Source organism: Chenopodium quinoa, unplaced genomic scaffold, assembly GCF_001683475.1.
Source record: "Chenopodium quinoa cultivar QQ74 unplaced genomic scaffold, ASM168347v1, whole genome shotgun sequence".
NCBI classification, from domain to species: domain Eukaryota; kingdom Viridiplantae; phylum Streptophyta; class Magnoliopsida; order Caryophyllales; family Amaranthaceae; genus Chenopodium; species Chenopodium quinoa.
In genome coordinates, this window is record NW_018742292.1 from 36,748 (window position 1) to 54,904 (window position 18,157).

Sequence of the window (18,157 nt, forward strand, 5' to 3'; positions counted from 1 at the left end):
GTATGTTTAAAGGGAATTTGGTAATTGCAATCACGCTTAATAAGATAATTAATAATCTTGTTAGGTTATCTTTGATTATAAATTCAAGTGATCTCCAATAATAGTTTATTTGTGCATTAAATTCAACCAACATAGTTTAAACAGGTTTAGGGTTAATCCTATTGATTGTATGTTAGTCAGAAAGCGCACATGAATACGAGCAGAATAAAGTAGAGGCCTATTATTAGGGCAGGTTCAATCTATTTTAGGTTGGATTTGTACCATCATCCCCGAACCCTTATTTGGTTCATGACCTTATGGAGTTTACGATCTCTTGGATCGTTAAGGGGTGTAACCTTCATCCTATGAACGGTTTACAAGTTCCTTAACAACTTGTTGGCGACTCTTTTGCTCTATCTTCTTCCCTTTTGGACGCCACCGTACTTTAGTGTATGATCACAGTGGGGTTCAAGCTAGTGGGATTTTTTTAAAGGCTTGAAAATATTCCCTACACCTATTATTAGGCAGGTTCGATCTCTTTTAGTTTAGATTTGTACCTTCTTCCCCGAACTTCCAGTCATGGTTCCAGACCTATTAGAGTTAACAATCTCCTGGATCGTTAAGGGGTGTAACCTTCACCTTGTGAACGGTTTACAAATTCCGAAAACTTGTTGGCGACTCTTTGCTCTAGCTTCCTTCCCTTTCGACGCCACCACGCTTAAGTGTATGATCACACTGGGGTTCAAGTTTGGGGTAATGCTTGAAATATTCCCTACATCGAGTGTTGCTGTTAAAATCCCCTATTACGGCACACGTTTGATAACTTCAAAGCGAACTAGTACTCAAACAAGAAAGCTCACAATACTCATGGTCGAGAAATTAGGTTCCGATAGCCATAATGAGAAGTATACTTATGATGATTCTTAATCTCTTAAAGTATTCTTATAGGCCGATGCAGTATGGTTCTAAAACAATACCTGTGCAAATGAATTATGACGATCATACCTTGTTGCATAAGAAACGGTGCTATAAATTAAACTACACACTAATCTCAAATGGTCATTAATCATCCATCACTTAAATGACCTCAATTAGGGATAATTTTCTATTATAATATTCAATGTTTACTTAATAGGTGTTTCCTTACCAAGACTGGTCTCGAATGGACTCTTAATTTAATCCTAAACCACAATTAAATAGCAAACAGAGTGATAAAATGTTGCATGAAATTTATATTACTCTAAAACCTCAAACGGTTTTTCTTAGTGTCTTACATTAAATTGTCAAAATTAACTAAAACACTAAACAAGGAAATCAAAGCCATTCTCCTACATGCTTGATTCCCATTGCCTCAACGTGCTTGTTGTGCTTCTCTTGAGGCAAAGGTTTAGTAAGTGGATCGGCTATATTCTCATCCGTTCCAACTTTGCAAATTCTGATTTCACCTTCTGATTTCCATTCTCGAGTCATGTGAAACCGCCGCTTGACATGTTTAACCTTCTAATTTTCTCTTAGCTCTTTGGCCTGAGTAATAGCTCTATTGTTATCATAATAAAGGGATATTGGACCCTTGATGGAGGGTACAACATTAAGTTCACCAATGAACTTGCGAATCCAAACTGCCTCCTTAGCTGCCTCAAACGCTGCCGAGTATTTGGCTTCATTTTTTGAATCTGCAGTTGTGCTTTGCTTATCACTCTTCCAACAAAACACTCCTCCATTAAGACATAATATTTACCTAGATTGTGACTTGAAGTCGTCTCTATCTGTCTGGAAGTTTGTTGTAGACATCTACTTTTAGCCTCCTATCCCGACAGGAAGTGCAATGACGATAAATAAAACCATCTTAGTGTTGGATCGAAGTGAAGAATACTTATGGAGAATTGGTTAAGCCACAAAACACAAAAGACTAGCCCAAATTAAAGATAAATGCCAAAATAAAGGTCCAATTAACTAAACCCGATCATAATTAGGCTTAAGTTCGTGCTTAAAACCTAATAATGACGGAATTAGGAGCTCCTAGGTTAAATTTAAATGCTGCCGCAGACAAAGCCGCGCGCATCTCAAAAAGTTGCGCTGGGCTGCCGCGCGCAACTAATTTAGTTGCGCGCGACACCTTGCGCAACCTTCAGAGATGCGCTGCGGAAGATTCATAATTATACAAAAAATATAAAATTGAATCTTACCATATAGCCGCGCGCAAGACAATTAGTTGCGCTGCCCATAGCAGCACAACATAATCATTTGTGTTCGGTTGCCTCGCCCAACCCATTTTGTTGCGCGCGACACCTGATGTGGAAGAATGCTGGTAACCCTAAACCTAATTATTCCCTATAAATAAGAGCTTAAACCGAGGCTTAAACACACAGAATAATAACCTAAAACTCTGGCGAAACACTTGTGAACTTGTGCAACCTAGCCCCTCTTGTCCTAAACACTCACCCCGTTTGATATTTTGTTACTACGGTGGAGGTTCTCCAACAAGAAGGAGTCCATAAGTATTCTAAACAGAGATCTAGCAAAGAGAAGTGGTAAATTCCCGAGCACTTAGTTAAATCACATTTATTTTCTGTTTAAAAGAACCTTAATTAATTAATTAGTGTTGTTTGATCACCTTTAAAATAATTAATTAATCAATTCCACATAGTATCTTGCGTTAAATAAAGATAAGAATTGAATTAAATAATTGTTGGTTGATCACTTAAGCCAAGGCGAATATTGTTTATTTTCTTGTCCTTTTCACGAATTTGGTTAAATAAAGAATAATGACAATAGGATGTAATTCCTACGTGAATTGGTATGTGTAAATAAAATCAACTGACATAATTTTAGGTATCGCGTTGCATACATTGTTTGGTGATGAAATTGTAAAAAAGGAAGAGCTAGTAGAGGCCGCACTAGGGCTAGGATAACGATTCCCCTCTAAAGGGAACGTTATTTTAGTACCCTCGCTCCTGAACTCATTTCTGGTTTATAGACCAATTTGGGCATGGGTAAACTTATGATTTGTGCTAATTATTCCATGAACTCCACATTAACGAGGTTTATGAGTATTCCTAAAACTCGTTGGCGACTCCCTACTTGTTTCTTACAAAATAGCGTAATGATAGAATCAATTCTAATTCAAGGTCCCTCAAACAGTCAGGAATTCAAATCCTACTACACCCTAATAAGTTTAAAGTCCTAGGCTTTTAAAGGGCCATAGGAATTTAAGGAGAGGACCACTTACGATGGGAACCCCCTCCTTACAGTGGTGATTCCACTGGGGACTTAGAGGTTACATGATTAGGTCGTAGTTATGATCCAAGGTTTCCAACACTAGGTTGCCTATGGGTTGTAACGAGAATTAACTTGGATGATCTCTAGTTAGAGAGCGAGACTTGAACGCATAATATCTTCCTTTTGCACAAAAGTAAAAACCAAACAAGCAACATTGCATCATGCATAAGCATAGCACACCTAAACCATTGGGGATTGGCTCATTAACTAGGGGTCTCCAACACTAGGCTTCTATCTCGAAATCAATAACAATCATCCCACCCATATCGCCAACAAAATGTTGGGAGGGTGATGCCATAGGTCAACACGTTGAGTGATTGATTTGTGTATTGTTTCTTAAGATATGGTACCTTTGGACACCCAAGCCTTTTTTGACCTTATAATGGCAATGCGTGAATCTTCACTTATGGCATGCTTATGTGATTATTTGACTATATGCAACGTGTTAGGATATTCTTCTTTTTTCTTTTTGGTTTGGTCTAGGTTCCTAATTATGAAGTGTCTCTTCGTGATTTAGAGTCATATTCAAAGGATAGCATACAAAAAAAAGTCAAAAAAAAAAACGATGACAAAAAAAAAAGCTCGAATTAAAAAAAAATCCTACAGGCAGGTGACGCGTGCAACTTAGTGAGTTGCGCGACCCCTCCCAGCGCAAGAGATTTCGTTGTGGGCGATAGCCGCGCGCAATTGAATCACTTGCGCGCGCCCACTGAACGAGTCAACTTTTATTTCTGAAAAAATAAGTTGACTCGTCGGTACGATATCTTCATCGAAAAATTGTTAAGGGTGATGTTATCCGTTTGAATAAATTTTGCGTCTTTTTTTCCCTGTTTAAACAAGCGTACCGATTTACTTATCCTTTCGTACTCCTTTTAGGGCCGGTTTCCAAGCTTGGGAAAGAAGACTCCCGGGCACTTGCATTCTACGTTTACCTCCTAAAGATCGACCCCCTTTCAAATCAATTTTCTTCGACATCTAATCCTAGTCCAACAACAATGCCTACCATCGAAGAACTTCAACAAGAGATTCTTCGTTTGAGAGAGGGAAAGGCTCAAGAGGCCGAGGAGAGAAGAATTAAGAAAATGGAAAAGGCTGAAAAGAAAAATGCTGAAACCTGAGCCTTGAAAGAAAAGATGGAACAATTATCCATCAAAGATTCTACAATGGGGAACAAGTACTTCGACGTAGAAAAGTTTGCTCCTCCCCCAAGACTTGCTTTACCAGAAAATTTCGTAGCTACGGACTTGCCAATATTTAAGGTGACCAATAATCCACAAAACCATTTATTGTGTTTTACTGGCACCATGGAATTAAAGGGAGTTGATCCTAAGCTTTATGCTTTGACTTTCCCTTTATCTCTAGACCCAACCGCGATAGAGTGGTACTATGGGCTAGATCCGAAATTCAAAGCAACGTGGGAAGATGTAGTTTCGGCTTTCATTACCCAATATGATAGTAACGTAGAGTTTAAGTCAACTTTACATGAACTCGAGATGCTTAAGCAAGGCGACGATGAAGGATTCCTTGCTTTCTATGGTAGATGGCGAGAAAAGGCGGCCCACCTTGCCCAAAGGCCGCCTGAACTCGAGTTAGTACAAAAGTTCATTGACAACTGTCATGAAAAGTACAACAAACATCTACGTTACCTTGGTATAGAAACTTTTAAAAAGGTCTATTATGTGGCTACTAGGATTGAAGATGATCTTGCTAAGGAAAAAGCAAACAAACCTCATCATCATCATCAACCTAAGATTGACTACAAGAAGGGGAATGATAATGCATCTCCTTTATTGACATATTTGCGACTACCACACAATACAATAACATAGATCGATATGATGATCCTAGAAAGAGATGGACAAAAGAAAGAAAATTTACTCCATTTCCTGTAAACTGTAAAGAATTGTTAGAAAAATTAAATGAAAAAGGCTTACTTGCGTCAACAGGGCCAACACCACCCACTCTACCAAATAGAAGATTTCCTCAATGGGATGATAATGCTTATTGTGCTTATCATAGAGGCGTTGGACATGATACTGAATGTTTCTATGTCTTAAAGCACAAAATACAAGATTTAGTAGACGATGGGAGAATTCCCACGCCTAAACCTAACAATAATTCATCCCTCTTAGGGGTGTTTCACATCGATGAGGACCATATGGGAAGTGATATGTTCAATCCTTTGGACTATATCACACCTATAGGAAAACCTCTATCCACAATACTCATAGGGGCAACTAATGAAGTATGTGGACTATGTGACGACGACTTTCAAGACTTATATGTCTTTAAGTGTGCCGCCGTCCCACTTCCATGTTGTTTACAAAATGAAACAAATGGAGCGCTTGATTTGGATCATTTCTTGGGGAAGTCGCAAGATTTATCGAATCTCTCCTTGAATGAACAATGACATCAAGCACAACTCATGGAACATCTTGAAATAGAGGCACATCCAAAGCCTCTAGAAGAAAGTTGGTTTGTGAGTCCTACAACTAACCCAAACGAGATAGATCATTTAATTCCTTCTGGCGAGTCTACCAAGCACCACCACCAAATGGATCTTTGACCACACAAAATCAAACTCAAGATCAAGTACAAAATCCAATACCACCTCCACTTAAGGTGGAAGATCCATTGGTCAAAAAACTTTGCCAATCCAAGGCAAATGTTAGCATTTGGGAACTCCTAATTACTTCTAAAGAACATAAGAATTCTTTCATGAACGCATTAACAACATTGTCTGTAAGTACATACACAACCCCTTAGGATCTTGTTAGCTTGCTTACTAGCGAGAAATCCGACAGATCAATCATTTTTACTAATGATGATTTACCTTCAAAAGACACTACCCACAACAATGCATTATACTTAACCGTGGGGTGCAAGGGATACAATATCTCTCTAACCTTGGTAGACAATGGGTCAGCTGCAAACGTATGCCCATTGCAAACTGCAAAATACTTAGGCCTTAATCCAAAAAAATATTTTCAATCAACAACACAAAGCATTAGGGCCTATGACAATTCGAGATGATCGGTGTGAGGAACTGTTAAGCTACCAGTTTCCACAGGCCCAATTCAAAAGATGGTTGAACTCCATGTTATGGACATAAAACCTACATTCAACCTTCTACTTGGACATCCTTGGATACATGAGCTTGGTGCAATACCATCCTCACTTCATCAAATGATTAGGTTGAACTATTAAGAGCTTCCTATGACTATACATGCTTCTCCATTCAAAATAGCAATAAATGATAAATCACTCTTAGAAATAAACCATTATAATGATGAAGAGGACATGTAGGGATTTGCCGCGGAGCCAATATGCACAATTGAAATGGAAGAAGACTTTAAAGAACCATTCAAGCTTGATCCATATTCCACCCGGATAGTAAATATCTTACTCAAGAGTAGTTACAATCCTGGGATGCCTCTAGGAATAGGAATGAAAAAATCTCTCTTACTTCCTATCCTAAATAAAAGCTTCTCCTTTGGATTGGGATATAAACCAACCAAAGAAGAATTGGAGTCTCACGATGTAAAAAGCAAAGCACGTAGAGACAACAATAAGAAAGGGATAATCACTTTACTCCCATCCTACAAACAAACCCGTGATGGACAATTCATTAGGGAGGGAGAAGATTACCCATGCTACGACTTTCCAGAACCCTTAGTTCTGGAAGGAATCAAGAAGCCTGGATTTGAAATATTTCATGATTGTTATTTCTTGGATGACGATCTTAGTATCGTTAAATCAAAACACCCAACCCCAGGGTGCTTCACAAGAGGAAAATGTAGGTCGTAATCTACCCTTCCCCCAAGTCAAACTAAATTTGTAAACACCTAACCAACCTTATATGAATATATGGTAAGTTAAGGATCGATTCCTAGGGAATGCAATGATGAAAACTAGAGTCTAAGTCAAGCTACCTAAAAGATGGAGTTTAGATTATGGTTGGCACTACGGTAAACTAAAACAAGTCTAATCAAGTAAATCAAAGGTCTAAACACTAGGGATATGGGTTCCACATGTAAGCTCAATGATAATGCTAGTTTAGAGCTTAATCAATTAATTCAAGTATTGCAATGGACAAACAATAGTAGCAATCAAGAGAGTTCAAATGCTATCTCCTATAGGCCAATCTAGGTGTCACTATGAAAGGCAAATCAAGAAGAATCACAAGAAAACCCAATCAATTAGAGCAACTTTCAATTCAATTGTTCATGTCATTAAGAGTTGCAATGCAATCTAGATTAATCTTATAGGTTGATCACTCCTAGTCTAACCAATCACATGCAAAACTATGTCAACCAATTTAATTACAACAAATCAATCAATCACAGAGCATCAACTAGCAAATTCATTAATCAAACATGCTTCCCCCTTTCCCTAGCAACTAATCTACTCACTAATCATGGTGAAATTCAAGAAAAAATAACTAGAAATTGCATTAATCTTCATTCTATATTAAAATCTAAGAGAAATCGAAATATTCAACAATATCAAATTCAAATCCAAAGAAAAACAAGCAACAAGCATAAATCAAATAGCAAGTAAGTAAGAAATGAAAGAATGAAGAGATTCTCACTAATATTGATGATTGAAAACGAAGAAATCCAAACTTGATTGATCAAATGTTGAGTTACAAAACCAAAACCAAAAACTTCTCTCTAACCTGTCTCTAAATTCTCTCTCTAAAACTAAGCTAATGAAATATTATAAAAAAGTTCCCTTTTAAAAAGGAATTACAATTCTATTTATAGGCAAAGAAGAAACTGGCAAATCCCGCGGTCTCTCTTGATGAATCCGCGGCCGCGGAGAAATGGGTACGGAACCCTCCGCGGGCTTTCTAGGCAGCACCCGCGCCCGCAGCAAGATAGACCCGCGCCCGCGGCCAAAGATGCCGCGCCCGCGGCCAATCCCCTGCTCCCAAAACTCAACTAGGGGGCCGCGGTCTCTCTGAGATGGAGCGCCCTCTCTAGATTTCCCGCGCCCGCGGAGAGCCTACGGGGCAACCGCGGGAAGCTCCTGCCAAAATTTTGCAATTGGCTCTTCTTAAGCCCGCGCTCGCGGCTCCACTTACCCGAGCCCGCGGCGTGCTGGAAATACCTTGGAGACCTCTCCGAGGCCTCTCCAAGGCCTCTCTAAGCTCTCTCTAGCCAAATGCTTCTTCCTTACTTGATCATTAAGGCCCCAACTCGATTCCTTTGCAAAGGTGATTCTCCAAATACCTACACAAGCAAACAAAGAAAGGAAATAAAAGGAAAAAGAGCCAAATAAAAGGAAAACACGAGGAAAACACGAGAACCATAAAGAAAAGAGGAGAAAGAGAAACCTAAGGAAAAGGACCAAAAATAAGAGAAGAAAGCATGAAAAAGGGAAAGAAATAACCCTAAAAGACTACCCTATGAGTGCCATAAATGACACTCATCAAATTTCCCCAAGCTAGAATTTTGTTCGTCCCGAGCAAAAAAAGGCTAAAAAGGAATAAGAAGCGCTTATTCGAAGCAAAAAAAAAAAGAGGGGCGAGAATTTACACTAAGATTCACTATCGTAGGAATCACGGTTGTTTTTAGCTACAACAAGCCATTTAAACCCCTAGATCGCTCTAGAGGACGAGTGACACTCTCGTAAGGGTATCCTAAGAGTTTACCCATAACTCTCCAACAAACCCCCAAGAGGCAAACCAGAAGAGGAAAATAAAGAGGAAAAAGGAAACAAAATCTTTACGAAATGGAATTTATAAAGAGACTATAATTCAAATGAATAAAAACCTTTCTAAAGTGAATTATGGTATGCACGTTATAAGATACCTAAGGTTGATTGAAACATAAATATGCTAAGCATAGGAACTAGTTATCACATTCCACTTTCATCCCAAACGGTCTTACCGCGTTCCCCCTACTAATCTCATGTCTCCCCTTAGAAAGCATCTCATAGATTCCGCGAAGGAACCGGAAAAAGATCAAATTTATAGGCTACTCGACATCTTGATTTCGCATCCCCTTTCCTTAGCCTACAACCTATGATTCCCTCCACCGATGAAAGACTCAACTCCTAGGTCCAAAGGTCTTCCCCAAGGTTGTAACGCAAGGCAAGAAGGGTTAAGGTAGGCTAAAATTTAAAATTTGGTGGTTATCCTAAATTGTGAAGCAAAGACCGGCCAAATCTCAACACCAAACTTAAGTAATCACCAAACAAAAACGTATTAACACCCCCAAGCTTATTCAAAGCAACAATCTACAATCATTAGAACAAAAAGCGCAAGCGCTTTCCCCCCAAGCTAAAAGAAACATTGTCCTCAATGCATATAGAGGAGAAAGACACTTGAATTTTTATGGTTTTTCTTTTTCTTCTTTTTTTTTTGCATTTTCTCATTTATAAATTTTTTTGTATTTCTTGAACTCCTTAAAAGCATTAGTCCTTGCCTTTTTTACTAAGGACGACTTTTACATAAGCATTTTCCATTATTTACCAAATATAAACAACTCAATTATGCGTACCAATTTGAACCAAACCCCAACGTCATAGACCACAATCACCAAACATTGACCCTTGCTTCACAAAAACCAAAAAGAAGGAGAACGAAACAAAAGGCTCAAGATATCTAATTATGCGGATTGAAAAGAGGGAAAAGGGTTCAAAGGGGTAACAAGTAGGCAAATGTATCCCAAACCAAAAAGGGACTATCCTAGAAAGAGAAAAGTACCTCCCCGAAAAGTTGCCTTTGTCCTCCGTAGGTAGTTCGGTCACGGTCTTAGGAATCATACGCTAAGATTCTAGATTAGGTTTGCGAAAATCAAGGATCCATTCCGGCCATGCAAGAGTATGATGAAAGCTTGAACAAATATAAATCTCACATGGTTGTAACAAAGACTCACTAAGGGTGTCAAATCAAAGATAAGGAGCAACTACCAACATGCCACAAACGAGAAGAATCCGGTTCCATGATCCCCTAGTTCTGGACAACTATCTTAGCATGCTTTATCCTAGAATCAACCAAACGTAATCTCAAATCGTGCATACCATTATTACCTAAAAGCAAAAGTCCATTGGATACAAGTCCAAAATTCAAAAAGAGAAAGAGTGAAAATAAAGCCTCAAAAAGTTATGCACACAAACAAAATTAAAAGAAAAGGAAAGAAAAGAAAAGAAGAAGATGGAAAACTTAGACAAGGACAAGAAAGGGAAAGAGGAAAAGGGCAAAGACGCAATCATAACACGTTTATCCCAGTCGACATACAAGCGGTCTAATGGCCACATCGCCAAAGACCCCAAACACACTAGGTGTTAAATTCATACATCCTCGAACCGTTCAACTTCTCCTAAATCTAATCCTAATCTAAGCAACCAAGAAAATGAAGAAGTAAAAATAAAGAGGTAAAATAAGAAAGGCCTCACCAAGCATCCGTGCTAAATTAAATTACCCAAGGAGTAGGAATGTGCTTCTCCAAAAGGTTCCGCAATACAAAGTATAGGCTACGAGCAAGGTGAGTTAAAGAAAAAGGCTATATATACAAAATGAAATTGTTAGTAACTTCCAAACAAAAGCAAACAATAAAACACTTAGATACAAATTATATACAAAAACCTAGAGAAACCATCATCATCAAAATTTTTATCAAAGACTTCCCACCGAGCCCCAGGTGCATCCCCAAACCAACATAAAACATCCTTTTTGACCCTCCCCCCTCACAAAATGAAGGCATCGACCGCGATGCCTATAAACATGCAAAATAGGGAAAGGGGAGAACAAAAAGGGAAACAAACATGCAAAAGGGGACTATTGGCCACTAGGGCCGGCACCATCATCACCCGTATCCCAACCTCCGGTGTAACCGGGAGGAAAACCATAGTGACCTCGGAATATGTCAAGTTGGGATCGGGTTAATTGGTCATAGGGCTCAGGCTGAACAAGGGGCTCAGGGTGATGGGGGTGAACATAGTAGTATGCGGGATCACCCCGATAATCACTCCCCCCCGAGACCCTATAATCATAAGGTGGGAAGTCGCGCCTTGGCACATCGGGGTCCTCCACCCCGGGCCAATATGGGTACGTAGGGAGGTTGTCACCGCCCCATGAAGGTACCGGCCCTCCCCCACGGCGGCACATGAGGGTAGTTGACTAGAGGTGTGATCTCCTCCCTACGCACACTAGCGTCATACAAGGTGCTAGTTTGATAAGACAAAGTTTGGTGGTCCGAGTACATACCTTGCATGCTCAATTGCATGCGCTCCATGTTGGCTCTCATGGCCTCCATCTCTCGGAGATAAGCATCTCCTTGGAAATCTAGTTGTCTTTGATGTCTCATTTCTCTTCTTCTTCGTTGAGCATCATCATGAAAATGCTCATGTTGTTGTTGTAGTGGCGGTTGTTGTTGCCCTTCATTATATTCTTCTCCTCTTCCTTCTTCCTCTTGCTCATCATTCCCATCAATCTCATCATCCTCCTCCATCTCATCATCAATCCTCCTATTGTCCCTAGGGACCATCCAAATGCTTCTAGCCTCACGAAGGATGGAGGTGGCGGTCGGGTTAGGGAGTAGGCAATGGTGGGTATTTCTCACTAGCCAAGAGTAAGTGCCGACTCTCCTAGTGCTAGTTATGAAACGCAAAGTGTTAACTTGCTTCAAACTAATCCACACGTCTTCACTCCTTCCAACCGGAGTGCAAGACTTCAAGAACCCCTCTTGCTTGAAATACGACACAAGACGTGTCACCATGCCCCCACAATGAATTTCCCCCGTTTTGACCCCATGCATTATCTCCTTACAACAATTCATGAAGATATAGCCAAAATTAATCCTTGACCCTAACTCCGGCTTGGTAGCCATTCATAACACCATAATCTCCTCCCGAGATAACTTCCCCAAATCTTGCTTATTAAAGACCGAGTACCCAAGAATTCTATGAAGGATCCTAAGGGCCGGATGGATAATTTCACTAGCAAGGGACTTCTTCGAATCAAACTCCCTCCTGTTGGCTATGGTTTTCCACCAAGAAACCTCATTATACTCAGTTTGGACTAGGGAGATAAGGGGCTCGAAGATATCACCATAGGGGTTGAAACCAAGGGCTACATTGAACTCGGCTAGGTTCATGGTGTGTTTGACATTGAAGAGTTGGAAGGAAATAATAAAATCGGTTTCCCCCACCTTATTGAACTCAAATGTGGAGAAAAACTCAATGGAAGGCTCCAAATAGGTTCTAGGGGCCGATTTTAGAAACTCACCCAAGCTTAGGTTATCGAGAAGGATGTCAAGGTCATTTTCAATGCCTAGCTTGGCCATATTCTCACGAAAGTAATGCCGAGAGGGTCTAAACTTCCGGTCTTTCATTTTGTTATAGATGGGGGTTTGTTTAGACCGATTCCAAAATTTGAGAGGGGGTAAAGGAGGAGGAGGAGCATCATCTTGAGTTGTGGAATGCGGTTGGGGTTGAGGGTTTGAGGATTGGCCTTGAGAAGATTGGCCGGGGGATTTGTTTGAGCGCTTCTTTCTACTTTTGACTCTTCTTATCAAATCCATTTTAACAAAATTCACACAATTCACAAAAACACAACAAACTTCCTCAAACAAAACAACTTCCACCAAAAATTACTCACAAACCTCCTTACAAATCCAACCAAACCACCACAAACGACAAGGTACCTGTTCCAACCAACACAACAACAAAAATCCAACAACAAAAAACAATATCAAGAATCATTCATCAATATAATCATGAATCAACAAGAAAAAGAAACAATCACCCAAATATACCAAATTTTCCATAAATCAACCATAAAAAACAAAAATCATGCTCAAATTCAAGGTAAACAACCCAATGTAAAGAAATCAATTGAAATTGACAAAAATATTACAAAGGTTAGAAGTATACCAAGATTGGAGACTCAAATTAAACTCAAAGCACTTCAAAGACCCGAAATTTTCCGATAAAGCACGAGAAAAAAAAGAGTAGGAGTGTTGAAAATGGAGGAATATGAAAGAATTTGTGTAAAATTTGGGCAAAAGGTGAAGAAATTTGTGAGAAATTGATGTTTTGGGGTTAGGGTTTGAGAGGAGGTAGAGAAAGAAAGGGGAAAAATAAGGAGAAGAAGAGGAAATAAGAGAGGAGAGAGAGAGAAGAGGAGCGTGCCCGGGTAATAAACCCAGATCGCCGCGCCCTCTCTCGAAAATGTAGCGCCCGCGGCAAATCTCCCGCGCCCACGGAGAGACCGCGGGGCAACCGCGGGGACCTCCTGGAGTTTTCAGAATTTTAATACCTGATGAGGGTCGCGCCCGCGGCAAATCTCCCGCGCCCACGGAGTGACCGCGGGGCAACCGCGGGGACCTGCTAGAGTTTTTAGAATTTTAATACCTGATGAGGACCGCGCCCTCTCCTGATTTTCCGCGCCCTCTCTAAACATGGCGCGCCCTCTCCTTAACCTCCCGCGCCCGCGGAGAGACCGCGGGGCAACCGCGGGAAGTCCGTGGAATGATATTTCAATTTTGCTTCAAAGAGGTGAAAATGCCCCCGAGGTCTCTCCTAGCCCTCGGGGAGCCCTCTCCCCTGCACTCTAAACTCTTCTTCAAACCCCTTCTTTCCAACAAGTGATGATAATGGGAGACCTACAAGACAAACACAAAACCAACTCAAAAATAAAATCAAAACCCAATCAAGGAAAAATAAAAGAAAAGAAAGGAAAGAGAAATGATATGAGAATCCGGGTTGCCTCCCGTAAGCGCTTTTGGTTAATTTCGTTAGCTCGACGTGAACCACCATCTCATGGTGGCCTAAAAAGAATCATTTTGTGAACAAGTCCAACAAACACTCTATCATAGTACTTCTTGAGCCGATGACCATTAACTTTGAATGAAGATGAGGAGTTTAAAGGAGAAATCTCCACGACACCATTATCAAAAACATCTTTCACCAAGAATGGTCCACTCCATCTTGACATGATCTTTCCGGGGAACAATTTCATCCTTGAATTGTAGAGGAGGACTTTGTCACCTACACAAAACTCTTTTTTCTCAATCAACTTGTCATGAACCTCCTTGGAGCGAGCCTTGTAGGTGCTAGCACAATCGTAAGCATCAAGTCGAAGTTCTTTTAGCTCATGAAGATCCAACCACCTCTTCTCCCCCACACTAGCTAAGTCAAAATTTATCTTCTTGATGGCCCATAAGGCACGATGTTCAAGCTCTACCGGGAGATGACACGATTTTCCATAGACAAGGCGATATGGAGTGGTACCAATCGACGTCTTAAAAGCCGTCCTATAAGCCCAAAGAGAATCATCTAACTTGTTCGACCAATCCTTTCTATTCCTTGCAATCGTCTTCTCAAGAATGAGCTTTATTTGACGATTGGAGACCTCGACTTGGCCACTCGATTGAGGATGATATGGAAGGTCGAACTGTTGATGCACTCCATGTTTCCTCAACATCTTTTGGAAGGCGTTGTGAGCAAAATGAGATCCATTATCGCTTATCAGAGCCTTAGGCACGCCAAACCTTGGGAAGATGATTTTGTTGAACAACTTCAAAACTACTTTTCGGTCATTAGTAGGGGAGGCAATGGCCTCAACCCATTTAGAAACATAGTCCACAGCCACAAGTATGAATTGATTACCATATGAAGATGGGAATGGTCCCATGAAGTCAATCCCTCAAACATCGAACACCTCTAACTCAAGAATGGTTGTTGAGGCATCTCAATCCTCTTGGAGATATTCCCAACCCTTTGACATCGGTCACATGACTTCACAAAGCTCCATGAGTCCTTGAAGAGATGCGGCCACCACAAACCACATTGAAGAACCTTGGTAGCGGTCTTGGAAACACCCATATGCCCACCACTAGGGTCCGAGTGGCACATCCTTATAACACTAGGCACATCTTCATTTGGAACACAACGCCTAAGTAGGCCATCAATCCCTCGTTTGTATAGGATGGGATCATCCCATAAGTAATGTCTTGCCTCCCTTTTGATTTTCTTCCTTTGGTTCTTGGAGAAAGAGGGTGGAAACTCCCCACATGCTAGAAAATTCACCAAGTCGGCATACCATTGGAGTTACTTCACCTCTATGGCATATAAGAAGTCATCAAGCATTTTATCCTCAATAGGTGTACCATCATCATGAATTTGATCACCCTCAATGCGAGAAAGATGGTCCGCCACAACATTCTCCGCACCCTTCTTGTCCCTAATCTCAATCTCAAAAGTTTGTAATTCAAGCACCCATCGAATCAACCTAGGCTTGGACTCTTTCTTGGCAAATAGATACTTGAGGGTCGCGTGATCCATGAAGACTATGGTCTTGGAACCCAACAAGTAACAACGGAATTTCTCAAAAGAGTGCACAATTGCTAAAAATTCCTTTTCCGTTGTTGTGTAGTTCTTTTGAGCCCCATTGAGTGTCTTGGACATATAGTAAATCACATGAAGCTTCTTGTCTACAAGTTGTCCCAAAACACCTCCAATAGCCCAATCACTTGCGTCACACATCAATTCAAAAGGAAGATCCCACCTTGGGGCTTGAACAATAAGAGTGGAGATTAGGGCCTTCTTCAATCTATGAAATTCCTTAAAGCATTTGTCATCAAAAATGAACTCAACATCCTTTTGAAGAAGGTCATTTAGGGGCTTAGAAATAAGTGAAAAATCCTTGATGAATCTTCTATAGAAACCTTCATGACCAAGGAATGATCTCACACCCTTGACATTCACCGGAGGCGGAAGTTTCTCAATCACTTCTATTTTTTCCTTATCCACCTCAATGCCTCTATTTGAAATCTTGTGCCCAAGCACTATACCTTCCTCCACCATGAAGTGGCATTTCTCCCAATTCAAAACAATATTGACCTTAACACATCTTTCCAAACACTTCTCAAGGTTCACAAGGCACTCCTCAAATGAGACACCCCCCACCGAAAAGTCATCCATGAAAACCTCCATTTCCTCCTCCAACATATCCTCAAAAATACTCATCATGCACCTTTGGAATGTAGCGAGTGCATTGCATAACCCAAAGGGCATTCTTCGATAGGCAAAGGTCCCATTAGGACATGTGAAGGTAGTTTTCTCTTGATCATCGGGGTGGATGGGGATTTGGAAGAATCCCGAATATCCATCGAGGAAACAATAAAACCTGTGCCTTGTTAGTCTTTCAAGCATTTGATCAATAAATGGAAGAGGGAAGTGATCCTTCTTGGTGGATGTGTTTAGACGTCTATAGTCTATACACATCCGCCAACCCGTGACCGTCCTAGTTGGAATGAGCTCACCCTTCTCATTCTCAACCACGGTCATGCCCCCCTTCTTTGGAATGAAATGCACGGGGGAGACCCACCTTGAGCTAGAGATGGGGAATATGATTCCCGCATCCAATAGCTTGGTGATCTCCTTCTTAACTACCTCTCCCATTTGGGGATGTAGTTTTCTTTGTCGTTCGATAGAAGGAAGGGCGCCTTCCTCAAGTGTTATGTGGTGTTGGCACAAGGCGGGGCTTATACCTTTAAGATCATCAATTGTGTACCCCAAAGCACCTTGGTGCTTTCTCAAAACACCACATAACGCTTGAGCTTGGCTCACGCTCAAGGATGCACTAACTATCACGGGGTAAGTGGAATGAGGGTCCAAGAACTCATACCTAAGGTGTGATGGTAGAGGTTTGAGCTCTACCATAGGCACACCATTACTTTCTTTTGATGTGGCCGCTTGCAAAGCTTCTTGGCTTGAGATTTTCAAGCACATTTTCTCATCCACTTCCTCTATGCTTCCATTAAGCAATCCTTCATAGAATGCCACTTCCTTGCATGGTGTACCTACTTTATCCTTGTTCAACAAAATATTCTCAAGAGCATCGTTAGAGGTGAGCAAATGCTCATGCATGGAAGACACAACATGATCAAGTGAATCAATCATCATGCAATTCTATAGAAGAAGATGGATACTTCATGCTTTCATTCAAATCAAATTCAATGACCTCATCTCCTACCTTAAGGGAAATCTTTGCACTCCTCACATCAATCATAGCACCCGAGGTAGCAAGAAAGGGTCTACCTAAAATGATTGGAATGGTAGCATCTTCATCCATTTCAAACACAATAAAATTCACCGGGAACACAAACTTCCCAACCCTCAATGGAACATATTCTACCTTACCTTTTGGAAACTTGATTGACCTATCGGCTAATTGCAAGGTAATGTTAGAAGGTAAGAGTTCCACTAGTTCAAGCCTTTGATAAACCAAATATGGCATTATGCTCACACTAGCTCCCAAGTCACATAAGGCATTATCAATTTGCATCTTGTTAATGTCACAAGGGATGGAGAAGTTTCCGGGGTCTTTCAATTTGGGTGGCATTTTGTTCATGATGATAACACTATAATTTTCGGTCAAATTGATAGTTTCCACAACCTCACAAGTCCTTTTCCCACTCAAAATTGTTCATCCAAATCTCCCTTACAATTTGTGGGTAAGGGAGCTTGGGTTTCACAATTTCTTTCTCTACTCTCACCTATCTAGGTGTCTCAACCACAGCCTCATCCAATGATGCCCTATCCCCCTCATTCTAAACCAAGGCTTCCTTAGGAACCTCCTTATCCTCACCCTTCCTAGGTAATCTCTCTTCAAGAACCTTACCACTCCTTGTAACAATAGCATTCACGTGTTTCTTGGGATCAAGACCTTGGGAAGGTAAAGAAGAAGGGCTTGCATGATCTTTCAAAGCATTAGCAAGTTGAGAAATTTGGTTTTCAAGCATTTTATTGTGGGTCATCATTTCATTAAACTTCTTATCACTAACGACCATGTATGTGTTCAACAATTTGGTTTGATTCTCAATTATTTCTTCCAAATTGGTCCTAGGTGAAGAAGGTTGTGAATAGGAATTTTCTCCTTGAGTCC

The 18,157-nt window shown here is 40.6% G+C and overlaps 2 protein-coding genes across 2 annotated transcripts; both read right to left on the minus strand.

The window, feature by feature from the left end:
• Positions 1-13,788: 13,788 nt before the first annotated feature.
• LOC110686472 lies at positions 13,789-14,692 on the minus strand. Its single transcript, XM_021863101.1, has 2 exons — positions 14,257-14,692; positions 13,789-13,871 (listed from the first exon to the last, which is right to left on the minus strand). Exons 1-2 carry the CDS (start codon positions 14,690-14,692, stop codon positions 13,789-13,791), a joined length of 519 nt encoding a protein of 172 aa, XP_021718793.1.
• A 2,472-nt stretch (positions 14,693-17,164) lies between these two features.
• LOC110686483 lies at positions 17,165-17,614 on the minus strand. The gene has a single exon (XM_021863111.1). The coding sequence runs from the start codon at positions 17,612-17,614 to the stop codon at positions 17,165-17,167; it is 450 nt and encodes a 149-aa protein (XP_021718803.1).
• Between the last annotated feature and the right edge of the window lie 543 nt (positions 17,615-18,157).

Bases quoted from the DNA above. Each gene is read 5' to 3' on its own strand.
- LOC110686483 (XM_021863111.1), bottom strand. From the start codon at position 17,614: ATGCCACCCAAATTGAAAGACCCCGGAAACTTCTCCATCCCTTGTGAC.
- LOC110686472 (XM_021863101.1), bottom strand. From the start codon at position 14,692: ATGTTGAGGAAACATGGAGTGCATCAACAGTTCGACCTTCCATATCAT. The intron at 13,872-14,256 runs GTGACAAAGTCC...TTTGTCTTGTAG, and splicing joins GAAAAAAGAGTTTTGTGTAG to GTCTCCCATTATCATCACTT.